At 40.7% G+C, this 17,513-nt stretch overlaps 1 protein-coding gene across 8 annotated transcripts in view; it reads right to left on the bottom strand.

Moving 5' to 3' along the window:
* LOC101593520 (putative RNA-binding protein Luc7-like 2) overlaps positions 1-17,513 on the bottom strand; it is a 70,215-nt gene that overhangs the window by 13,403 nt on the left and 39,299 nt on the right. For 7 of the 8 annotated variants that reach the window (XM_045160981.1, XM_045160982.1, XM_045160985.1 and 4 more), the window contains 6 exons: positions 15,548-15,646; positions 14,302-14,412; positions 11,413-11,556; positions 9,912-10,088; positions 5,111-5,202; positions 1,535-1,564 (listed from right to left, as the gene is read on the bottom strand). In XM_045160981.1, coding sequence (XP_045016916.1) covers positions 1,535-1,564; positions 5,111-5,202; positions 9,912-10,088; positions 11,413-11,556; positions 14,302-14,412; positions 15,548-15,646 — 653 coding nt within the window. The remainder of the gene's footprint in view (positions 1-1,534; positions 1,565-5,110; positions 5,203-9,911; positions 10,089-11,412; positions 11,557-14,301; positions 14,413-15,547; positions 15,647-17,513) is intronic. The other variant, XM_045160986.1, reaches the window with a different exon arrangement.

Below are 17,513 nucleotides of genomic sequence, written 5' to 3'. Positions count from 1 at the left end.
AGTGATCCTCCTACCTCTGCCTCCCCAGTGCTGGGATTAAAAGTGTGTGTGGGCACGACTGGCTTTTTTTTTGTTTGTTTATTAAAAGAAAAATACTATGTGCTTCCCCTACAGCTTCAGATTATTGTATTTCACTGATAAAAGCAAGTTATAAGCATGGTGGCTGATGCCCTTAATCTCAACACTGGGAAGCAAAGATGGGAGGATTACCTTGAGTTCAATGTCTGCCTGGGACTACAGAGTGAATTGCCAGGTCAGCCTAGGCAAGAGTGGGACCATTCCTTGGTGGGGGGTTTCTCCTTAAATAGATGCTCAAAACTGAGCTATTGGGATGAAAAGAGATGACTCAGCAGTTAAAGGTGCTTGCATACAAAGCCTAATGGTCTGCCTTCAATGACCCACTACCCACATAAGGCTAGATGCACAAAGTGGTTTGCAGTGGTTAAGGGTCCCTTAGTGTGTTCATTCTCTGCCTGCCTCCCTCCTTCCCTTTCTCTGCTTGTGAAGAAATAAACATCTTTGGGCTGGAGAGATGGCTTAGCAGTTGAGGTGCATGCCTGTGAAGCCTAAGGAACCAAGTTTGATTCTCCAGGTCGCAAATAAGCCAGATGCACATGGTTGCACATGTGTCAGGAGTTTGTTTGCAGTGGCTGGAGGCCTGGAACACCCATTCTCTCTCTCTCCCTCTCCCTTTATTAACTAAATAAAAATTGTAAAACTTTAAAAAAAAATAATAATCTTTTTTAAAAATCCTGAACTTGGGTGGAGAGATGGCTAAGCAGTTAAGGTGCCTGCAAAGCCTAAAGCCATGTTGGACTCTCCAGATCCAACTTTATGTAGATACACAAAGCTTGCGCATGATTGCTCATGCCCACTAGGTGGCACAAGTGTCTGGAGATCACTATCAGTGGCTGAGGACCTGGCACAGCAATTCTCTCTACATCTCTTTAAAAAAACAAAAATAGGGTGGGGAGGGAGGGAATCACCATGGGATATATTTTATAATCATGGAAAATGTGAATAAAAATTAAAAAAAATAAATAAAATAAAAATACTCAAGTTGCTGCGCATGGTGACACACTCCTTTAATCCCAGCACTTGGGAGGTGGTGGTAGGAGGATTACCTTTAGTTCAAGGCAACCTGAGACTACACAGTAAATTCTAGGTCAACCTGAGGCAGAGCAAGACCCTACTTCAAAAAACTAAACAGGGGTGTTGCTGGAGAGAGGGCTTAGCAGTTAAGGTGCTTGCAAAGGTGAAGGACCCAGGTTTGATTCCCCAGGACCCAGGTAATCCAGATGTACAAGGTAGCACACACATCTGGAGTTCATTTGCAGTGGTTAGAGGCCTTGGCACACCCATTCTCTATCTACTTCTCTGTCTCAAATAAATTTTAAAAATTAAAAAAAGAAAGTCCTGAACTATCAAAAAAGAATACAGTAATTCATGTTAGAATTTTAATCTAAAATAACCATACATTTGAGAAAAAAAAAAAAAAGCTTCACTACTTATAGCTATCCTCTAGAACACCTACCTTTTGGGATTCTTGCTATGTGATCGGGACCTAAAAAAAATAATTACTTTTAGAAAAGTTACTTAAGAACTAAATAAGACAAAAAGTATAATGTACTGTAAAATTATATTTTTGTGGGGTTGTTATAATCAATTCTATAAAAATGATACGGGTGCTTATCAACACCATCACTGCTCCAAAACTGTACCACACTCTGGGCAGACTTCCCCACCTTGCCAAATTAGCAACCATAATGGGATACCTGGCTATATGTTCTCGGAAGACTAAAATGTCTGTGACCTAAAATGCACACATTTTGAGGTTACAACTTCATACTATCATCCCTAGAACACTTAATTCGACTCTATGTTTGCATGAAGGATATATACTACACAATTCCCAGCACACTCTTTAGGGCTCAACCAATTGTAACAATCAATGTTGTGGTTAGTGTAACCCTGTGTGTAATATAAAGCATAATGGAAAACGTAACTTTGGACTCATCCAGGTACGTTAACACTGGAAAAAGAAGGAATCTAAATTTGACTAGTTAATGGTGTGTGAGTGGGGGGGGGGGGGGCGAATTATCTTGTGGGCTGGAGAAATGGCTTAGTGGTTAAGGCGTTTGCCTGTGAAGCCAAAGAACCCAGATTCAATTCCCCAGGACCCACACAAGCCAGATGCAAGGGAAACACATGTCTGGAGTTCATTTTCAGTGGCTAGAGGCCCTGGCATGCCCATTCTCTCTCTATGTTCTATCTCTTTCTGCTTGCAAATAAAAAAATTTTTTAAATTATCTTGTGATTTAGATATGAAATATCTGTTAAAAGTTCCTATGCTGGGCTGGGGAAATGGCTTAGCAGGTAAGATATTTGCCTGAGAAGCCTAGGGACTCTGGTTTGATTCCCCAGGACTCATGTACATTGGTGCACATGCTCCTGGAGTTCGTTTGCAGTGGCTAGAGACCTTGGTGTGCCCATTCTCTTTTTCTGTATCTGCCTCTTCCTCCCTCCCTCCTTCTCTCTCTAATAAATAAAATATTTAGCCAGGCATGGTAGTGCATGCCTTTAATTCCAGCACTTGGGAGGCAGAGGTAGGAGGACCACCAAGAGTTCGAGGCCACCCTGAGACTACATAGTTAATTCCAGGTCAGCCTGGACCAGAGTGAGACCCTACCTCAAAAAAAAAAAAAAAAAAAAAAACCACCCTTCCTATACTGAAGACTTGATCAACCTGCTAGTGGATCTAGCCATCCCTGATCCTTTCCTGTTATTATCTCTGCTTCTTATTTGCAAGCAGGGAGACAGAGAAAGAAGACTGACAGAGAATGGGTTCACCACAGCCTCCAGACACTGTTAACCAACTCTAGAGGCATATAAGACTTTGTGCATCTGGCTTTATGTAGGTACTTGGAATCAAACCCAGGTAATTAGGCTTTGCAGGTAGGCGCCTTAATCACTGAACCATTTCTTCAGTGGCTTGTTTGACTTCTGAGACAGGGTCTTGCTACGTAGCCCAGATTGATCTGAAATTCACTGTACAGCTCAGAATAGACTCAAACTAGATTTTCTTCCTTACCTTAGCTTCTTACAAGCATCTACCACTACACATACATCAACATTTCTGAAACAGGGCTCTATTTTACAAACCATGTCAAAGAAAGTTGATAGTCTGCAAGCAAAAATGGTAAGATGTAGTATTTTCTTATTGTGTACAAATGTGAAAATATAGCCTGATAAAAGGGATTTGCAGAGCTGGAGAAATGGCTTAGTGATTAAGGTGCTTGCCTGTGAAGCTTAAGGACCCAGGTTCAATTCCACAGTACCCAAATGCCAGGCACACAAGGTGGCACATGCATCTGGAGTTTATTTGCAGTGGCTGGAGGCCTTGGTGTGCCCATTCTCTCCCTATCTGCATCTCTCTCTAGCTCTCTCCAATAAATAAAGTATTTTTAAAATTTAAAACTAAAACTCAAGTGTACACCAAGAACAAAATGGTAAAAGTTCTGAAGTAAAATTTATACTAAATGGAAGACAGTAATACATAAAAGGGGAGGTATGAGGAGACAGAGATGCAGGGGAAGACAAAAGAAAAGGTAAAAGGGAGAGTAGAGGGATGGACAAGTCAGGTGGGGTGTTTCTCTAAAAAGAGAATATATCCACTCTGGACTCAGTCCTATTTTGTCCTTGCAATGCAAGAATATTACCAGTTAAAAGTAGCATAACACAAAAAATCTTCACCTCAACCTTGTTAAGTACACTACGTTCAAATCTTACCATGACAGTATTTTAATTAACTTAGGCACATCAGCTATCTATGAGAGATAAAATGCAGATATATAGTGGTTGGAGAGATGGCTCAGTGGGTAAAGAGGCTTGCTTGCAAAGCCTGACAGCCTAAATACAATTCCTCAGTACCCACATAAAGCCAGATCCAATGTGGTACATGCACGTGTCAGGAGATTGTATGCAGTAGCAGGAGAAGTTGGCATGCTCATATTCTCTCCCATAAATAAAAAAGGAAAAGAAAAACAATTATAGAAAGGCTATACAATTAAGGAAACAGATAAATTCTTTTACTTTCCATCATAAGATGATTAAGAAGTTGGGAACATGAGTTAGAATGTTGCCACACTGATACCATGTAATTTACCAATAAATGAATAACAACATAGACCAAATTATATAGTTAGCTATACTCAAGTTAATTGAATTTTTATAATTTATGGTTCCTCTAGAAACAGAAGAAATAAAGAACCAAAGTTTAATAAAATCAGTGAGATATAATGAACTGACATGGCCTAAGTAAAATTTCTATGGGGCTGGAGAGATGGCTTAGTGGTTAAGGCCTTTGCCTACAAAGGCAAAGAACCCCCGTTCAATTCCCCAAGACCCACGTAAGCCAGATGCAGGAGGTGCATGCACCAGAGTTCGTTTGCAGTGGCAAGAGGCCCTAGTGCACCCACTCCTTCTCTACCTCGTTCTCTCTCATATAAATACATTTTTAAAATGTCTAATGATACAAACAACTCCAAACTCAGAAACATTTCTGGTTCCAACCATTGAGATAATGGGAACTCAACCTGTATTATTTGTGCAAAAATTGTATGATTAATCACAGCACTCAAGAGGCAGCGATGAGAATCACCATGAGTTCAAGGTCACCTTGAGACTAGATAGTGAATTCCAGGTCAGCCAGAACTACAGTGAGACCCTACCTCAAAATATATTTTATATACATACATACATACATACATGCGTATATATCTAACTATCTGTCTGTCTGTCTGTCTGTCTGTCTAGAGAGAGTGAGTGAGTGTGTGTGTTTATAAGGCCAGCCTTGGAACAACAGAATGATCTGGAATTCACTATGCAGCCTCAAGCTGGCCTTGAACTCACAGCAATCCTACCTCTGCCTCCCACGTGCTGGGATGAAAGGTGTACACCCACAGGCCCGGCTTTTCTTCATGGCAATTTTTGAGAAGTTAAACCAATTTCCATTTTCCATGACCAGAATAGATTTATTAGTATTTAAAGTCAAACCTCCTTCCAGAACAGAGCGATTTAACTTCAAATAAGTGGACTTATGACTCCTTACCTCCTTAGTTTCTCACGTTCTTCTCTCTCTCTCTCTTCTCTTCGTTTCAGGCGCTCCTGGTTTCTTTTCTCCTGCTTTTCAGCTACAACTCTCTTCAAAATGACAAGAAAAGAGGTGCATATTTACTAGGTCAATTCTTTTTTTTTTTTTTTAGTTTTTCGAGGTAGGGTCTCACTCTGGTCCAGGCCGACCTGGAATTAACTCTGTCATCTCAGGGTGGCCTTGAACTCATGGCGATCCTCCTACCTCTGCCTCCCGAGTGCTGGGATTAAAGGCGTGCGCCACCACGCCCGGCAACTAGGTCAATTCTTTTTTTTTTTTTTTTCTTTTTAAATACATTTTATTTTTTAAAGAGAGTGAGAGAGAGAGTTGATACCAGGGCCTCAGCCCCTGCAATCAAACTCTCCAGATGCTTGTGCCACCTGGTGGGCACGTGTGACCTTGTACTTGCCTCACCTTTGTGAGTCCTGGCTTACATGGGATCTGGTGGGTTGAACATGTGTCTTTGGGCTTTGCAGGCAAGCGCCTTAACTGCTAAGCCATCACCCTAGCCCCTGGTGGCATTTCTTTTTTATTTTTTACTTTTTTTTTTTTTTGGTTTTCAAGGTAGGGTCTCACTCTAGTTCAGGCTGACCTGGAATTCACTATGTAGTCTCAGGGTGGCCTCGAACTCATGGCAATCCTCATACTTCTGCCTCCAGAGTGCTGGGACTAAAGGCATGTGCCACCATGCCCAGCCTCTGGTAGCATTTCTGTAACTACCATTTAACCTCTTTAAGTGTCAGTGTCTTCACCTGTGATATAAGATTAATAAAGTCCCACTTGTGTCGCCGGGCATGGTATTAGTTACAGGTCAGCCTGGGCCAGAGTGAGACCATGCCTCGAAAAAATTTTAAAAAAAAATAGATAAATAAATAAAGTCCCGCTTGTGTATATGCAGGTGCATGTGTACATGTGTGCATGAGTGTGGAAGGTGGAGGACAACTTTTTTGGGGACAACCTCTTTTTGGGACAGTCTCTCTCACTGGCCTGGATTTCACCAACTAGGCTATACTGCCTTAGGTCAATTCTTAATTACCTTTATCATATGTGGTTTCTAATATAGTATAATTAACATTGAAATCTTTTAAATCAACAATTCAAAATTGAGTTTTGCCAAGTGTAATTACTAGACATACAAGTCTATTTTCCAGAATCTTACCCGTTCTGTGGAAAATCCTCCTCTTTTTGGAGTCCCATATAGTCAGAACTAGTCTCAAACTCATTTTGTGGTTGAAAATCACCTTTTAACTTAATGGTCTTTTTGCGTCCACCTGACAAGTGTTGGAATACGTTGAAGGTCTTGGTTTATGTAGTAGTGGGGAATGAATGAACCCTGAGCTCCATACATGCTAAATACTCTACCACTGAGCTACTACCTCAGCCCCTTTATGACTTTTTTCTTTTTATAATTATTATATTTTTATTTATTTATGAGGGTCAGGGAGAGGGAGAGGGATTAGGTGTACCAGCACCTCTAGCAACTACAAACTAACTCCAAACACATGTGCCACTATGTGCATCTGGCTTACGTGGGCTCTGGGGAATTGAACCAGGGTCGGTAGGCTTGGCAGACAAGGGCCTTAACTGCTAAGCCATCTCTTCAAACCCCTTTATGATTTATTAATGATATTTCACAATCATTTTGACTATGTTCACTTTGACAGCACATATACTAAAATAATTTCTACAATAATTTCTTAAACCATGTGTAGTGACTCCAGCATTTAATTCTAGCCCTGGGAGGTAGAGGTAAGAGGATCACTTTAAGTTTGAAGTTAGCCTAAGCTGGAATTGAGACCCTACCTTGAAAAAAAATAAGCCAAAACCCCATGTCCCCCTCCTGCCAAAAAGACTTTTGTTTCGATTTCAAAAAATATTTTTATTGGTTAGAAAAGCTTTTCCTTTCAGATGATGAACACTGGGGTAACTCATCAAAGTGCTGGCAAGAAGTGACGGTGAAGTCACTTCAGCACAAAGTGAGGCATCTTGATAACACCATCCATGGCTCAGGGACCATTGCAAAAGAGGCGGCAGTGGAAAGACTGTAAGAGCAAAACGAACTCCCTGTCCCCCTCCACTTGCTCAATAAAACTTTGTACTCAATGGGGGAAAACTGTAGATAGTACAAGTAGGGAAATGGCTCAGGGATTAAAGGCATTTGCTTGCAAAGCCTGCTGTCCTGGGTTCAATTCCCCAGCCACCCAGATAAAGCCAGCAGCTGTTTGCAGCAGAAGACACTGATGTAGTGCCAAAACACACACACACACGTACACACACACTAAATATAAATGCAAAAGGGGTATTTTGCTAGGTTTGTAATGTGGAATGACTCTGAAGTATGATTTTCTGAGTTTTCACTGAGGGACTAAGCATTTGCTGTAACACCCCTTTTTTGACAATTTTAGAAACTTATTTGAAGTCATCCTACTTCCTCAGAAACACCTGAGAGGGGCTCATTATCAAAAGAAAGTGTACAGCTATTACTAGGTATTTAGTAATTTTACAGTACTTTCTTATATGAACATTGTGTATGAATTTCTTTTTCAGGGGTTTGTGATTATTCTGAGACATTTTCATTGTAACTGAGGTTGCTTCACAAGTGCTGATACATAGGTAAGTTTCATCTCACACTGCTGAAAGGCCGGTCTTTGCTAAGTTTCATCCTAAACCCTACCTGAAATGGGTAGGGCAAGAACACAAACTAACTAGGGAGATAGAACAACTGGCAAAGTGCTTGCCTTGGAGACATGAAGACAAGAGCTTAATTCCCAGATCCCATAGAAGAATGACAAGTGTGTTGAAATCAGATGGATCCCCAGGGATCTTTATCATCGATCAACCAATCTTTCCTAACCTGTGAGCTCCAGGCCAATGAGGGAAGGTGTACTTGAAGACTAGCACCCAGGCTGTCCTCTCGGTCTCTATGTGCACATGAACATACACACCTACACAAGTGTATTCACTCATATGAATGACAGGTAAAGCTATGTATAACCCACACAAAAAAGACAACAGAACATAAGGTATACATGTTTGCTATTTAGTGAAGACTTGGAAAATTTTCCTTTTAATATGGGACCTTTTTTTGAAACTCACTATGAAGAGTTTATAATTGACTTTCTTGAAAAAGAAAGACAACACTGAGTACATTAGGGTATTTTCTATAAAAAGGAATGAATGATTGTTAATTTACTATCATACCTACCACACAATGCTATCAGTTTACTTTTCAGACTTCATATACCAAGTCAGCTTACAGCTCCATTTGTAGTCCTATACTACTGAGTATAAATTGTTAATAGACACTAAAATAACCGAATCAGAATAAAAAAAAATAATATCCAAAAAAGATAAGATCCAAAAAGAGCTGTCTGTGGTGCCAATTCCTGTAATCACAGTATTCTCAAGGCTAAGGAAATAGGATTGCCGAAAGTGCAAGTCTACTCTGGGTTACCTACTGAGTATAAGGACAGCCAGTGTTAAAAACTGTCGTGGGGGGGGGGGGGAGCCTGGAGAGAGCACTCAGCAATAAAGGCACTTGCCTGCAAACACTTAAGGACCCAGGTTCGAATCCCCAGTACCCATGAAAAAGCCATATGGACAAAGTAGCACATGTGTCTTGACTTTGTTCTCAGTGGCTAAAGGTCCTGGCATGCCCATTCTTTATTTGTCTGCCTCTCCCCATTTCTGACTGCAAGTAAGTAGAATTTTTTTTGCTAAGTGAGAGGTGCCAGGCACTGTGGCACACAATTTCAATCCCAATACTTGAGAGGTAGGAAGATCACCATGAGTTCAAGGCCACCCTGAGACTACAGCTAGACCCTACCTCATAAAACCATAATAAATAAATAAATAAGGGGGGGACGGAAAAAAAAAGAAAACACATTAACAAGGAAAATGGGGAGTGGTGAGAGATGGCTCAATAGTTAAAAGTGCCTGTTTGCAAGCCTGCTTAACCCAGGACTCATGCAAAGTGGCACATGCAACTGTGATTTCAATGTACATATGGCAATGGGAGGCAGATTCAGGAGAATCCATAAGCACTCCCATCAGACTGGCATGCGTGCAGCAAAAATAAAAAAGGAGCTGGGCATAGTGACTTGTTCCTTGGTGATCACAGCACTTGGATGATCACTGAATTTAAGGCAAATCTGGGCTACACAGTGATTTCCAGGTCAGCTAGAGTGCAATCCAGCCTGAAAAAAAAAAATAAAAACACAAACAAAAATAACAAGGAAGCTAGGCGTGGTGGCATATACCTTTAATCCTAGCACTTGAGTCAGAGGTAGGAGGAGTTTGTGGCCAACCTGGGACTACAGAGTGAATTCCAGGTTAGCCTGGGCTAGGAGTGAGACCCTATCTCAAAAAAGGAAAAGGAAAAAAAAGAAAAAACAGGGCTAGAGAAATGGCATAGCAGTGAAGGTATTTGACTGCAAAGCCTAAGCACCCCAATTTGATCCCCCAGGACCTATGTGAGACAGATGCACAAGGGGGCACATGTGTCTGGAGTTTGTTTGAAGTATCTAGAGGCCCATTATCTGTGTATGTGCACTCGCTCTAAAATAAATGTATTTTTTTTTTAATTTTAAAAAAAGGAGACCCTGTCTGCAAAGAGAATGTGGAAATTAAGGACAAACACCCTAAGTTTGTCCTCTGAACCCCCCCCCCACATGTGAGCACAAACAATAAAAGACAACTGATACATACCAAAAATACAAGTGGTTACATAGGGTAACGTGAGAGACAATAACCAATGTACCTTTAATTCCTCAAGCTTCTCTCTTATTTCAATAAATCCCAGGTGCAGTTTACCCCCAAAGTGATCAGCCAGTCGTCTGTCGTTATCATGAAGACCTAAATAGGCGGAGCAGACTTCACAGACCCGAAGTTTCTGCTGCTGGAAGCTGGAAGCTGGCATAGAATTCCGATAAACTTCCTAAACAAAACAAATCATCATGTAAACCTCATTTAAGTCTTGTAAGAAAATGTACTATGCTTATAGAAAATGTTTTCTAGGGGCTGGAGAAATGGCTAAGCAGCCAAAGGTAGTTCCTGACAACCTGGGTTTGATTCCTCAGTATCAACAGAAATCCAAATGCACAAAGTGGCACATGTATCTCAAGTTTGTTTCCAGCGACAGGAGGCCCTGGTGTACTCATTCTCACTCTCACACACACACACAGACACACTCTCTCTCTTTCTTTTTCTGTTAAAAAATAAATACAACTTTTAGAAAAGAGAACACTTAACAACTCAATGGAATTGTGCTGATACCAAACCAAAACCAAAGTCATTATATGAATAAGTTATAAATAGACTGAAGGAAGGTGGGGATAGGGAGATGGTTCAGAGGATGTAAAAGGCTGGGCATGGCCACACATGCTTGTAAGTAACCACAGCACTGAATGGGGACAGAGATAGAGAACCACTGGTCAGTAACACTGGAAAGTAGGGATCATGAGGCAAGATACATGTGATCAGTTAGGACCACTGGATAATCTATGTCAAAAGACTACATCACAATCTCTTCCAAGACATCAGTGCTTGTCAAAAAGCATCAGGTATGGGGTGGGAGAGATTGCTCAGTGGTTAAGGCACTTACTTTCAAAGCCTGTATGAACATAAGTTCATATGCAGATACCCACATAAAGCCAGATACACAGAGTAGTGCATGTACCTGTAGTATGTATCAGCAGGCAGCCCGGATGCACCCACTCTCTCATATAAATGAATAAACTTTTAAAATACTTTATTTTTATTTACTTATTAGAAAGATAAAGAGGGCAGGAGAGAGAAATAGAGAAAAAGAGTGAGTGCACCTGGGCCAGACACTGCAAATGACATCCAGAGCCCCCCCCCATGCATCTGGCTAATGGGGGTCCTGGGGAATTGAACCTGACTTTGCAGGCAAATGTCTTAACCACTAAGCCATCCATCCAGTCCAGAATAAGTATGTTTTGAAGATTTGGAGCCAAGTGTAAAACAAAGATTTTATCTCCTTCTGAAATATTTGGGTGATGTAACGAGACATGCCTCAAAAACAAAACAACAACAACAAAAAAAGAAAAAACAGGAGCCAGGCATGGACGTACATGCCTTTTGTTCCAGCACTCAGGAGGCAGAGGGAGGAGGACTGTCATTAGTTTGAGACTACCCTGAGACTACACAGTAAATCCTCGGTCAGCCTAGGCTAGAGCAAGACCCTAATTTGAAAAAAGAAAGAAAGAAAAAGACAGAGAGAGAGAGAGAGAGAGATTTACCTCTGCTTCTCTTTTCTTTGCCCGTGCTTTTTCTACTTCATCCATTACTTTCTGAGATTCTTCCACATTCCCTTCAGCTCCGAGTTGTTCTACCTTGGCCAACAATTTACCAATTTCTTCATTTAATTCATGAACACGTTCTGCCTAGAAAAAAGAGAGAGAAGAACATGAATGAAAACAAAGTAAGTTGCAAAAAGTAGCACATGTAAGTGGAGTTCATTTGGAGTGGAAAGAAGCTCTGGCTAACCTATACACTTGTTTTCTCAAATAAGTGCAACCAATAGACTTGTGGGTAAGATGGGGGAGGAGGGTCTTGCTTTGGTCTTTCATAGTCAGAGTTACCCTCAGGTGCAGAGAGGTGCCTGCTGGGTGCCACAGATGGTAACTGAGAACTTGAAATGTGACCAAGGCCAGGCATGGTAGTGCATGCCTTTAATCCCAGCACGGGAGAGGCGGAGGTAGGAGGATCGCCACAAGTTTGAGGCCACTCTGAGACTACAGTTAATTCCAAGTCAGCCTGGGCCAGAGTGAGACTCTACATGGGGAAAGGAAAAAAAAAAAAAAAAAAGAACTGAGATACTCTGGGCCAGGGAGATGGCTTAATGGTTAAGGAGCTTGCCTTCAGAGCCTAAGGACTCAGGTTTGATTCCCCAGCACCCACATACAGCCAAATGCACATGGTGGCACATGTATCTGGAGTTTGTTGTCAAAGGCTAGAGGCCCTGGCATACCCATTCTCTTTCTCATCTGTCTGTCTTGACTCCCTCCCCTCTCAAATAAATAAATTTTAGAAAACATATACAAAATCTTCATTAAACTGTGAAGTATTTCAGAAATGCTCAAAAGATACACCTGTAATCCCAGGATTCAAGATGGTGAAACAAGAGGACTGACTTGAGCCCGAGGCCAGCCTGGTACAGAGTGGAGTTCCAATTCCTGGCTATTCTCTGGGCAGTATGAGTAAGCATATCTCAGATGCAATTTTTTTTTTGGGGGGGGGGTTTCAAGGTAGGGTCTCACTCTGGCCCAGGCTGACCTGGAATTCACTATGTAGTCTCAGGGTGGCCTCGAACTCATAGCGATCCTTCTATCTCTGCTTGCTGAGTACTGGGATTAAAGGCTTGTGCCACCACACCCAGCTTTCAAATCCACTTTTAAGACAGGATGTTTCAAGCTTGTCTTCACCTCACTGAGGTTAAGAGTACTAGTGACCCAGAAAGAGCTACTCTGTAGTCTTTACTTAGATGGTATATTCCAAATAAAACTTAATTTTTTCTTCATAATCTGGCTCTCTGTATATTTCTTTTTTTTTCCCTGTATATCTCTAAAATCATCTCTTGTTGTTTTATCACCTTAACTCCCTGCTATTTTCTGCAACTGTGACTTCATACACACTGTTCCATCTTCCTGGGATATCATCACTAACCTTTCCTTCCAGCTTAATGGAACCCTCATTTAGCAGTAGGTTCTGTCCTTTCCTTTCTCATGGCATGAGATTCCAGGAAAATTCTAGTTTACTGGGGTTTGTTGTTTCAATAGTCTTGACAATCAAAGGGAATGGTACCAGTGTCTCTTTAATGATTACACGCTGAGGGCTTAGACTAGCCTTATCCTGATGGTTGCAGAGGCAGATGGATGACTCCCACCTAGTGCATATCAAACCTTTCTTGTGATGTGCGTTCTATCATAACAGTAACTAAATCAAGCATATGTGATGGTTATGATACAGGGATGATTTAAGATCTTTAGGTGTTAATATAGTCTTTCAAATAAGAGATAATTTAAGAAAAATACCACTCTGTTTTTAAAAGTAGCAATGAAAGAGTTTGGATTCTTTATGAAGGAAGGAATGGGTTGTATTGAAAGCATTTTGAGAGGATTACTGGCACACTACTAAATGCTGGGACTGGATGTTCACATCAAATTAAAACCTAAAAAGTAAAGGGCATGGTGATGCACACCTGTAATGCCAGTATATTAGGAGACACAGACATGAGGATGGAGAGTTGGTCTCCAGTCTGAACAATGTAACGAGACTCAAGGTTAGGAAGAACAAACAAAAACCTTCCTTACTAATTTAACTGAATACTTTGCAATCAAAATAAGGGCTTGGGAGATGGTTTAGCAAAATACAGTAAAACAAACAGCAATCCACCAAGCACACTGGGCTCATGTTTGTAATCCCATGAGTGGGGGGAAGAGGGGAACAGGGTGGGGTGGGGTGAGGAGGTAGGAAACAGAAGCAGAGTAGGATCATTACACAGGAAACTGCCAAAAAAACAAAACCCAGAGCTGGAGATATGGCTTAGTGGTTAAGGCACTTGTCTGTGAAGCCTAATTACCACCACTCCATCTCCAGTACCTATGTGACGTCAGATGCAGCAAGTGACACATGCATCTGGAATTTGTTTGCAGTGGCTAGAGGTTCGGGTGGATCCATTCCCCTCCCCCATCCTTGCAACTAACTAAATAAAAAATCTTTAAAAAATACTAGTCAGGGTGTGGTGGCGCACACCTTTAATCCCAGCACTTGGGAGGCAGAGGTAGGAGGAACGTTGTGAGTTCGAGGCCACCCTGAGACTACATAGTGAATTCCAGGTCAGCCTGGGCCAGAGTGAGACCCTACCTTGAAAAACCAAAATATAAAAATAACTCAGGGGCTGGACAAATGGATTAGTGGTTAAAGGTGCTTGCTTGCAAAATTTGACCACCTGGATTAAATTCTCCAGAACCCACGGAAAGCAATATGCACAAATGACTACACAGAATTCCCTGTACATGTCCACAATCTTCTTGGAATATAATTATTTAAAAGAAATGAGATGGACTGGACGAAATTAGTGGATTAAAAACTATACTTTGTAGTTATGAAATGACTGAAATTCTTACCTTTGCTGCCACTTCAGCACTAATCTCTTCCTGAGTTTCTGCTAATCTTTTCTTAGCCACTTCTGTTCTTCGATCACAATCTGCAATGAATGACTGCAGATGATCCATAGCCTACAAATTTAATTTAAAAACAAATTACTACCAGAAAGTCATCCAGAAATGCTTCTACTCAAAAGACGTATTATTTCTGCTGAGTATGCAGCTTAAAGTGATGGAGCACTTTCCAAGTATGGACAACGCCTCAAATTAAATCCTTTATACCACAGAAAACAACAACAAAAAAATCCAAGAATGAAAAAACAGCATAGTAGTGGAATTTTTGCCTAACACATGCGAAACATGGGTTCAATCCTTAGTAGCAAATAAACAAAACTTAAAATCTAGAGAAGAAAAAAACAATGGCCAAAAAAAAAAAAAACACTCCATTTAAAAAACAAACAATAATAATCATGGAAAATGTTAATAAAAATTGTGAAAAGACAGAAAAAAATAAAAATAAAACCTTTTGGGACTGGAAAGATGGCTTAGTGGTGCACCCTGGTTCGATTCCCAAGTACCCACATCCACAAGGTGGTGGGTGCGTCTGGAGTTTGTTTGCAGTGGCTGGAGGCCCTGGCATGCCCATTCCGTCTATATGGGGCCCCATGTCTCTTTCTCTCTCAAATAAATAAAAACCTTCATATAAAAAAAATTATGAGGACGTGGTGGCATATGCCTTTAATTCTAGCACTTGGGAGGCAGGGGTAGGTAGGTGGATCAGCATGAGATTGAGGGCATCCTGACACTAAATAGTGAATTCCAGGTCTGCCTTGGCTAGGGTGAGACTCTTCCTTGGGGGGGGGGGGGGTGTATATATATATGAGAGAAAGAAATGGCATGCCAGGGTCTCTAGCTACTGCAATCAAACTTCAGACACATGTGCCATTTTATGCATGTGTGCAACCTTGTGTACATGCATCACCTGGTGCATATGACTTACGTGGGTTCTGGGAGCCAAACTTTAATCCCAGCACTTGGGAGGCAGAGGTACAAGGATAGCTGTGAATTCAAGGCCACCCTGAGACTACATAGTGAATTCCAGGTCAGCCTGGGAAAGAGCAAAGACTCTACCTCAAACCAAACCAAACCAAACCAAACCAAAAGTATATTATCTTACCTATGTGTTTGACAAAACCACAAAAAAAAATAATTTGCTGTCATTCCTACTAAGATATTAATCCAGAATGTTAAAAGCAAAATTACGTACATCAAGCTCAAAGAAAAAGTCCTGTTCTTTGGATGCAATTTCATAATCTGCTCTTAAAGCCAGGTCATGGACTTTCAGGCATTCTCCAAGATCCATTCTCTGGTGGAAGGAGAGAAAAGAAAAAGAAAAAGAAAAGCAAAATATTGAAAACACATATTGCCAAAATTTACCACAATTCTTCCCAGAATACATATTAAGTCACAGATACTTTTTTTAATTCATTTTTATTTATGAGAGAATATGAATGAGAATATGGGTAGACCAGGACCTCTATCCACTGCAAACCAACTCCAAACACAGGTGCTACCATATCCATCTGACTTACATGGGTACTAGCAAACCATACCTGGGTCCTTAAGGCTTCACAGGCAAGTTCCTTAACCACTAAGCCATCTCTCCAGCCCAATTCTTTCCTTAGAGATCTTCAAATTACAAATTTTCACAGGCAAGAGTGTCAGAATATAGCTTAGTTATTGGAGTGCTTACCAATATCCTTCTCCCCCTTTCAAATAAGTAAAATATTAAAAACAAACAAACAAAAAAACTGGATTCAGTTCCAAACACCACATTATTACTAAACATGGTGACTGTGGAGGCAGAGGCAGGAAGCCCAGAAATTCAAGGTCACATCCTTGGCTACTCGGAGTTTGAGTACAGCGTGGGATGCATAAGACCCTATTATATTAAAAAAAAAATTAGACAAGAATGAAAAGAGTGTCAGAAAAAAATTAACACAGCTCAGCATGGTGGTGCACGCCTTTAATCCCAGCGAAAGTAGGAGGATCACCATGAGTTTGAGGCTATCCTAAGACTACATAATGAATTCCTAGTCAGCCTAGACTAGAGTAAAACCCTACCTCGAAACCCCGCCTTCCAAAAAAGAAAAAATTTTCTCTATCAACACATAGAAACAATGATCACTCTGGTACCTAAGAACAAATAGTAATCATAGTAATCATACTAAGTGAATTAAGCTGAGGTCAGAAAGAAAAGAACGTTTTCTGTCATTTGTGGTTTCCTAGACTTCATACATAAATATAAACACACATTTATGGACTTGTAGACACACATATGCATACAAAATCATGTACGCTTATTTGACATAAAAGAAGTAAACAGTTTAGGGCAGAAGAACAATGGTAGGAGGGATAGGTGAGAAAAGAGAGGGGAGGGAATATGGAGAGGAATGTGTACAATATACAATATATACTTGTATGACCTAGAGTGGTGGTGCATGTCTTTTAATTCCAGCACTCGGGAGGCAGAGGTAGGAGGATCACTGTGTGTCTGAGGCCAGCCTGCGACTACACAGTGAATTCCCAGGTCACCCTGGACTAGAATGAGACCCTATAATGAAAAAAATTTTTTTTAAAAAGTACCAAGTAAGCTTTCAATTTAAGATGCCAGAAAAAAAAAAAACTCCATGTGAAGCAATTTATTAATAAGACCAAGTATAATTTCATAAGAACAATAGTCTATAAAGGAAACAAACAGGAAAAAAATAAAACATACAAAGCATAGTGGGATATGCCTATAATCCTTGCATTTGGAGGTCAAGGTAGGAGTATGGGAATTTGAAAGCAAGCCTGGGCTACAGAGCAAGATCCTGACTCAAGCAAATAAACAGAACAGAACAAAAGTGCTTAACACCAAGATCTTTCCACCTATAATTTGTATTGGTTATTGGCTTTTTTTTTTTTAAAGGATTTTCTCACATCTGAGAGACAGTCCCTAAAATGCTATATTTTCTTTTTTTTTATTTTATTTATAAGCAGAGAAAGGAGAATGGGCACACCAAGGTGTCTAGCCACTGCAAATGAATTCCAGACACATGACATTTTGTGCATCTGGCTTTACATGGGTCCTAGGGAATTCAATCCAGGCCGCCAGGCTTTGCAAGTAAGCACCCTTAACCAATGAGCCATCTCTATTTTTCAAATATATTTGGAAAGCTGACAAAGATATG

This window comes from Jaculus jaculus, chromosome 10 (assembly GCF_020740685.1).
Source record: "Jaculus jaculus isolate mJacJac1 chromosome 10, mJacJac1.mat.Y.cur, whole genome shotgun sequence".
NCBI classification, from domain to species: Eukaryota; Metazoa; Chordata; class Mammalia; order Rodentia; family Dipodidae; genus Jaculus; species Jaculus jaculus.
This window is presented reverse-complemented; position numbering and strand designations above follow the sequence as displayed.